This window comes from Nannospalax galili, unplaced genomic scaffold (assembly GCF_000622305.1).
Source record: "Nannospalax galili isolate Female #2095 unplaced genomic scaffold, S.galili_v1.0 scaffold3590, whole genome shotgun sequence".
NCBI lineage: Eukaryota > Metazoa > Chordata > Mammalia > Rodentia > Spalacidae > Nannospalax > Nannospalax galili.
In genome coordinates this window covers 8,436-17,043 of record NW_008327242.1, presented here as the reverse complement: position 1 = coordinate 17,043, position 8,608 = coordinate 8,436, and the positions used below count along the sequence as shown (strand labels likewise).

The window sequence follows — 8,608 nt, the reverse complement described above, 5'->3', positions numbered from 1 at the left end:
GTTGTTAGTCGCCATGTGGGTGCTGGGAATCGAACTCGCAGTAAGTGCTCTTGACTGCTGAGCCATCTTCCCAGCCCCTAAAATGTCTAAACTTTTAAATCAAAATTCAGCAAACCATGGCCTGAGGATCAAGTACAGTTTGCTTCTTGTTTGTGTAAATAAAGTTTTATTGCCGCACAGCCCACAGCATTTGTTACTCCTTCCCTCTGGCTGCACTGGTGTTCTTGGGGCAGGAGTGAAGGGCTTTAAGGATCCATAGGAGCCAAAAGCAGAGACCAGTTCTCCCTGGGCATCATCTTGTGAATGTGAAATGGGTGTGTGTTGGGGCCTGGATGCCAGCCGACCGGCTTCTGTGAAGTGCTGGGGCAGGAGGGAGCCTCTTTCTACTCCATCCATGGGTTCAAAATCTGAATAGACTACTGGACAGTGGTGGGTCTGAGGACGACAGGGCCTGGCTTGAGGATGTGGGTCCCTGGAGACACATCCCTGGGGGTTGGGTCTTGCCCTGCCCTCTTCTGGTTTTGTTCACGCTGCTTCCTTTCTGCCCTGACGTTCTGCCTCATGAGGGGCCAGAATCAGCACAACTACTGACCGTGGACTTCAGTCTCCAACAACTATGGATTGCAAACTTAAAACTCCTAGGTCATGTCAGTCTTTCCTGGCTTAAGTTGCTCTGCTAGGGATTTTAGTCCCAGTGACAAAAAAAGTAATGATCAAACTGTCCTCACAGACAAAGCCTGCAAAACCACTGATCTCTGCACCAGTCCACTGGTGCTGACTCATGACAGCTTCAGTAATGGTCTTTTCACGGAGGCTCTGCACAAGAACAACTCTGGATTGCCTAATTATGAAAGCTGGTATCTGTGACAGAAACTCAGAGGCTAAAAGCTCAGTGGGATTGAAACAAGGGAGCATTTAGCATGGTAAAGACAGTATCCACAGAATGGTATCCCTCACCTTCACTGGCACTACATGGCACCCGCTGGGGGCATAAGAAGGAACCTCTGCTGGTGCTGAATGCTGGGGGACAGACAGGAATCTCACCTGTCCTAACACTGCATGGAGCCTCCATACTGTCCCCCACCCTTGCGGGTGCTGAATAATACCCCTTGGGGGACAGACAAGAACCTCACCTTTGCTGGCGCTGACAGTCTGAAGCACCATCTCGGCAGCCCCACGGTCATGCAGCCTGGCTTGCTGGTACAGAGCTTCTGTTTTTCCATTTCTTTTTCCTGAACACAAATCCCAACCATTTATGTAGGGGCTATCAGACATCTTGGCAGCTTTCTACAGACCATAGGTCTTCATGTATGGGCTCTATGACACCATTATGGACCATTTCAATACCAACAATGTTATCAAACAGATAGTTGCATATTCATCTCATGGTTTGGTTTGTTTTTTTTTTATTTTCCGTTGATATTTTTTCTGATATACTTTTAGGACGGGTTTATCAGGATATATTTTTTTTCTCAATTTTAATTGGCTGATTTATCCAAAGCCTGTATCACAGTTTTGCACTTCAGCATTGAAACTTGCACATTCCGATTGAAACATTTGTGCATAAAGTTGGTCATGTATTTTTGGTAATCTCCTAGTTCATGGCCATAACTTGATACTGCTCAGCAAATCGCTCGAGTTGCAAGTTATCACTGAATCACAGAAAAAAAACAAAACAAAACAAAAACATTAACTGAGACATCTTGGAGTTTAAGCAAAATTGAAAGCTGATATGTTTAAAAAAGGTAGGCTTCAACTGAGTCGTGGACTTATGATACAGATCACCCCAGTCACCCCCACCCAAAGGATAAGAGAAGCAGTGTGCCTTTATATTTTGTATTCTCTGGAGGTAACAGAAGGCGCTGCTTGAGCAATGGCTACTGTTTGTTCTTTTCCATGTAATCTACCGTGACCAACATGAAGAAGGAAATCAGAAGGAAAATATAAAGGCACAGCGAGTTCAAGGCTGGTATGATCATTCACTTGAGCAATCCAGTTCACTGGAGAATTGAGACGGAACTAAGCAGTATAAGTTGCAAAATGGAGGTTGCATAGAGCCCTGGGACAGTGTGTCCATCAAATGGCGTGGTAGAGAAGCTTAGTCAACGGGACATGAAACGCTCAATTAGTATCATGTCCGTAAACACAACGGCCAAAACATATATGACCTAGAGCAACAGGAGCTGCAGCAGTAGCCCAGATGACAAATTTGCTGCCATAAACTTTCCATCCAAAGTACAGAAAATAGACATTGAAAGATGGAAGAGGTTTAAAAAATGAAGGCTTGCTAGTTACAGAATATGAAAAAGAAGGTGAACTCAAAGGAGGGGGCGGGGGAGGAATGGGCTCAAACAAACAAAAAGAAAAAATCAAAAAGAAACCTTCAAATCAAAAGCAGCCAACACAGACATTTATGCTGTTACCAGAGGGTTCTCCCCGAGGCTGGCAAATTTGTTTCTTAAATCTTTGACAATATCGTGCTGCGAAAACAAAATTGATCAGGTTTTTTGTTTTTTCCACACTATAGTTAAGAGTTCCTGTGATTAATTTTTTTTCCTTAAATTATGTGATAGGCCTAAATGGAAGCAGAGAAAAATAAAATAAAATAAAAAGGAGGCAGCTTGCTTCACCTTCAGCCATGCTAACGTCTGGAAGGGTCGCCTTCATGTTTAAACCTCTTACTGGGAAGTCAAAAACGAAACAGAAACAGAACCACACAGACACATAAAACCATACTGTTGTTACAACACGGTTTCGGGAGGACAGAAAGAAGACCCTGCCATCCGCTCTTCAGTGGTTGTTTCAAATTGATGATCAACATTTGATTCTTCCTTTTAGACCCAACAATCTTTGACTTTTCTCCTACGACCAGCACCAACAATGGACCCTTCTCTTATAGTGCTTAACCAACTCATTTTGTGAGAGTTTTTTGGGGAACATAACATGAAGAAATTATCACCTCAGGGAACCGCCCTATCATTTTCACCAACCAAAGAGGCCAGGACATCAGAAAGAACCTTTCTTCTACCAAACACACAAAGATAACTCTCACAAAACCACGGAGAAGAAAGAAGACACCAAGCCACGTACTTTGAGAAAAGTAGCCATTTGCTGTTAGTTCTCCGAAAGTGCTAGACTAGCTCAAGAGCTGCTAGAATAACTTGCAAAAGAAATCCAAGTTCCCAGTGCTCTCTTTAGAGTTGAAATCACACTTGATTCATGGGCTCAGAAAAACCAAAAAACACTCCCTGATAAAGACCATTCTCTTTTTTTCTTATCTGTGGCTAAATTTCAACAAAAAGAGATATTTTGGAAGAAGCAATGAGAATATTTTTAAAAACAAACTGTGGGGCAAGTGGGAACCTACTAATCTAGAAGCAAAACAAACAAACAAACAACAACAACAAGCCTAAAACAAACCCTGTTTCATAAAAGGAGATTGGCAAATTTTCTCTCTGTTGTTTTCTGGAACTTTCCCTTCAAGACCATATAGGATTATTTCTTTCTGGTGCTTTTTTTTTTTTTTTTTTTGAAGATTTATTTGTGTGTATGTGTTTTACATGTGTGCATGTATGTATGTGCACCCACATGTGTGGAGTACCCACAGAGGTCAGAAGAGGGCACTGGATCCCTAGAATCGGAGTTACAGACAGTTGTGAGTCACCATGTGGATGCTGGGAACCAAACCCTGGTCCTCTGCAAGAGCAGCCAGTGCTCTTAACTGCTGAGCCATCCCTCCAGCCCAAAAATTTGTTTTTATTTTTAACTATGGGCAAGTATATGTGGGAGTTATGTGAGCCACGTGTGTGCAGATCTCAAGGAGGCCAGAAGAGGGTACCGGATTCCGGGGAGCTAGAATCACAGATGGTTGTGAGCTGCCTGATATTGGTGCTGTGAATCTAACTCCTCTGCAAGATCAGGTGGCATCTTAACTGCTCAGTCGTCTCTTCAGCTCTCCTGCACTGTCTTTTGCAAAGTGCTTCTGCCCTTACAGTCTTAACTTTTTTTCATTGGAAGATTTCCCATGACACAAATATTCATAAGTCTAGAAAATGGGGACAGGAATATTTCAGACAATTAAATGATGGATTATATGGAAAGAAATGACATTTGTCCTTCAAACTGATTGCATATGAGTTTTCCTAAGCAAACTGGAGATAGGGCTTTTTTTTTTTTTTTTTTTTATTTTTGAGACAGTGCCCTGTTTATCTACTTAATGTACATACCAGCATACTAACAAACAGGACAAAAACATTCACATCAGTTACAATCTTCATTTTTGCACCATCATTGCTTTTTACATAACTAAATTCATGACATAATGATTTGTACTCTTTAAGAGACTCACGTCGTAGCAGATATAGGGACAGTAAAAATGTCTGGAGAGAAAATCAAAATACAATTTGCCTTGAATGGGAAATTGAAATAATAATAAATTTCAACCATCTCTTGATCCTTGAGGGAGAAAATAGTTCATCCCAAAACAGAAATGAGAACATACTTTGAACTGGACACTCAGGAAAAGAAAGAAGGCCATATTGCTTCAAGTGGACTTTCTATGTTGAGTGGATATGGGGGCAGCAGAGGCTGAGGCTGACCAATCTGCAGTCCATGTAGCAAGATCCAAGAGCCCAGGGGCACTGCTTTTTTTCAATATTTCCAAGATTTCAACAGTTTCAGACTTTCCTCTTTAAATGCCAACTGAAAGTATGAAAATAGTTCATCCCAAAACAGAAATGAGAACATACTTTGAACTGGACGCTCAGGAAAAGAAAGAAGGCCATATTGCTTCAAGTGGACTTTCTATGTTGAGTGGATATGGGGGCAGCAGAGGCTGAGGCTGACCAATCTGCAGTCCATGTAGCAAGATCCGAGAGCCCAGGGGCACTGCTTTTTTTCAATATTTCCAAGATTTCAACAAAGTTTCAGACTTTCCTCTTTAAATGCCAACTGAAAGTATCTATAATCTAAGCAAACAGAAATTCTAGAAACAGACCTTTTTAAAAACCTCTCCCATCATGTAGTAATGTGCCAACTCCAAATATCTTTTGGTATCTAAAAGTACAAGGCAGTGTTGAATATGACAATTACTAGTGAAGACAGTCACAAAAGGCAAAAACAGGAGATTCAGTTGGACAATCGGGGAGGCAACGTGACAGGGGTAAAAATCACAGGGATGCTTTGGTTTGCAATTTGTACTGCAAGCCAAATTAGTTTAAAGAAAACAGGGCAGTGTTGAATATGACAATTACTAGTGAAGACAGTCACAAAAGGCAAAAACAGGAGATTCAGTTGGACAATCGGGGAGGCAACGTGACAGTGGTAAAAATCACAGGGATGCTTTGGTTTGCAATTTGTACTGCAAGTCAAATTAGTTTAAAGAAAACAGCACCACGGATGAGAATCTGTTCCTTCACTAATTTTGTTGTTTCCCAAGCTTCAGATTAGCTGACTCACAGTTACAAAAACGAAGAAAAACACTTAGAAGAGTCCAACTTTCCTTAAGTCTAACTTTGCTAACTTTTTAAATTAAATAAATGTGAATGGTGCTTACTGGAGGAAGAGCTGAAGAGCTGTCTGAGGGTAGGAGTCACAGTTTTTTCTCGGTCGTACTCACAAAACCAGCATACATATACTGTACTATACATGATATACAGGATGCACGAAGTGTTGAAGACAGTTTGAATGAACAGGGGACAGACCTGAATAGCAGGATACCATGAAATCATGTAGGTGGTAATCAGAATTTGAAATATCACAAATGATATCTTCTTTGAAAAGCGATAAAACTAGTACATTATAGGAGTTTGTTTAGTTTAATTTCAGTATATAAAATGGGGCTTCAGAATTATATGAATACAAATAATAATTGTCCACCTGTGGGATTTAGCTCATTTGATGTTCTGTCTCAGTTTTCATTGTTACCCAGTCTTTGAAATTTCAAACACTCTAACAATATCTCAGAATCCTCCTCACTGGGATGGGCACAGACAGTTTCTAAGGTTCTCTCTGGCTGGGCGTGGTGACACACACCCAGGACTTGGGAGGCAGAGACAGGCAGATCTCTGTGAGTTTGAGGCCAGCCTGGTCTACTTAGGGAGTTCCAAGCCAGCTAGGGCTACAGGGAGACCCTGTCTCAAAATGACTCCCCCCACCAAAAATAAATAGAATGTAAAAAATATAGTTTTACTCAAAGCAAACTTTGTCTAAACATAAAGTTAGGTCAAATCTTTACTAGCATATTTAGTGAAGAATAAGAAAGAGGAGATGTGTACATCAGCTAATGTGCTGGAGGCTCTGAAGGTAAGATTTATCATACAATGCGTTTTATGATTTACCTCTTCTGGTACCATTTGTTCCTGCATTTGGGTATAGAATAATATTTCTCCTGGGTTCAGCATTTTTAAAACTAATACAGAACCTTATTCAAACAATAGAATCAGCTCAATTGAAACAGTTTCTAGCAGCATCTGTGGCAGAAATTCTTTCTCTACTCAACACGTCATTAAACAATGAGGAAAGATTCTAAAATCAGAATTTATCAAATTGGCAAGATTAAGCCAAATTAGTTCATTTCGAGTACAAAATGATTTAAATGAACCTTCATTTCCTAGTTACTCATTTGTTTGTATTTATAAGGTCGTGAAGACAGAAAGCAAGTGCTTTTTTACCCTTCTTTACAGGTCAAGCCTGATGTATGGAGAACTGAACCCTACGGTAACTCTTGACCACTATAACGAATCTATGGTTTTCAGATCATGTGATGGGATGGGGTTTAGAATTACCTAGGAGACACACCTCTGAATGTGCCTGGGAGGGACTTTCCATCGAGATTTAACTGGGATGGAAGACTCACCCTGAATGTGGGCAGTGCTAGCTCCAAGAAGGGGCCCTGGAGGAGACAAAGGGGGAGTGAGCCAAGCACCAGCGTCCCCTCTGTCTGCTTCCAGTCTACGTTGAAAAGCTACAAACCTAGTACAGTGTGGACATTTATTTTGGTTATTTTCAGTACATAGCCAAATGGGGCTTCAGGATTATATGAATACAAATAAATAATAATCAACTGTGGGATTTAGCTGGTTTGATGCTCTTGTGACCAGCTGCCTCACAGCTCCTCCCTGTACACATTCTCACCATGGTGAACTGCACCTTTACACTATGGAATGAAATAATCCCTTCCTTAAGTTGCTTTTACCACTTGTTTCATCATAACCCTGAGACAAGAAACAAGCATGATCGTGAAGGTATGGGACATTAATTAGTGGGAAATAAGGAGTTAAAATTACTTTTGTCATTGGCTATCCCACAACTCATTACTTGGATTTTGGAGACCGCAACTCTAGAACTCTAAAGTCTATGATTCTCAGTTTTCATAGATGGTTTGTAATCCTATCCCTGGGTCAACAGCTACATCCTAGATTCTAAATTCAACCCCCAGGTCTGAGTCAAGGTCGTCTGCTTAGCTTAGAGAAGGTGCTTTCTTCAGGCTCTCTTAAGGACACATACATTCCTTCCATTCATTCATGTACTTGGTACCCATCCTCAGGTGGCACTCGTACAGCCATAATGATTTTGACTAAATTATTGAGGACATTTTTCAATATGTCACACTGTATCTTGAGGAACAAATGAATTTCTAGAATTATGAAGTTCAAGAACTCTGCTTCTCTCTAAGAAGAATTTTTGTATATTGATCCAATGAATTATTAAATGCATGCAAGTTCAAACTGACTCCTAGAAAACTTGGAATCCAGTATGCTGACATCCACAAAACACCGGTAAGACTCCAGCATGCGTCTGATTTAAGATAAACTTCATTAGCGGACTCCTCTGTGGCTTCCAGTGTTATTTTATTATCTTACTGCATTATATACAATTATGGGATGCTCTAAATATCAAATTAGGAAAAGGCAGTGATGCATATGTATGTACTAAAGTCAAATATTGTGTTATATATAACATTTTATTTTTCTTTTCAGTCTTCTACAAGAGCCCAGATGAAGAGTAATGAAAATTTGCATGGCTTTATCAATATTTGCACATAGAGAATTGTGAAACTGCCCTCAGAGATGAAAAAGAACTTGTCCACAATAGCAATCCCAGAAGAGTCTAAACACAGACAGGACCCCACAGGAAGTGAAGCATGGTCTAGGAAAAGCCAGGACACACTCCGTCTGGCTTGTTGGTGGTCACCCAGCACCCTTGTGAGGATCTAAGTCCCTGTGTGGACTGTTCTGGGTTCACCCTATGATGGAAGTTTCTCTCCACAGACTTCCATGACTTTTTCTTAGAGAAAGTAAATTCTATTAAAGATAACAATAACATCAAATCCTCACAAAGCTAGCTTGTAATGGGCCATGTTCTGAGAGCCTTACTGTGTTGACTAACTTAATGCCTAACACACTTGTGTGTAATAGATCATATAATTTGTCCCATTTTGTAGACAGAAAAGTTGAGGCTTTAGCTCACACAGGTAGGTGGTGGAGCTGGGATTCAAACACAGGAAGTTCAGACAAGTGTCTGCGCTCTCATTAATTCTGTTCTTATCCTACAGAACTCGGTCAAGTAAAAGCTCAACTGGGGCTGACGGCTTTTTAAAAGCCAGCAC

General features: G+C 40.8%; 1 protein-coding gene across 1 annotated transcript in view; it reads right to left on the bottom strand.

Annotated features, from left to right (window-relative positions):
• The window catches only part of LOC103734848 (ryanodine receptor 2-like), a gene marked incomplete at its 3' end in the record, with an annotated part of 32,469 nt that overhangs the window by 22,267 nt on the left and 1,594 nt on the right, over positions 1-8,608 (bottom strand). Inside the window, exon 2 of the mRNA XM_008834230.1 lies at positions 1,134-1,232. Within this exon, the coding sequence (XP_008832452.1) occupies positions 1,134-1,232 (99 nt within the window). The remainder of the gene's footprint in view (positions 1-1,133; positions 1,233-8,608) is intronic.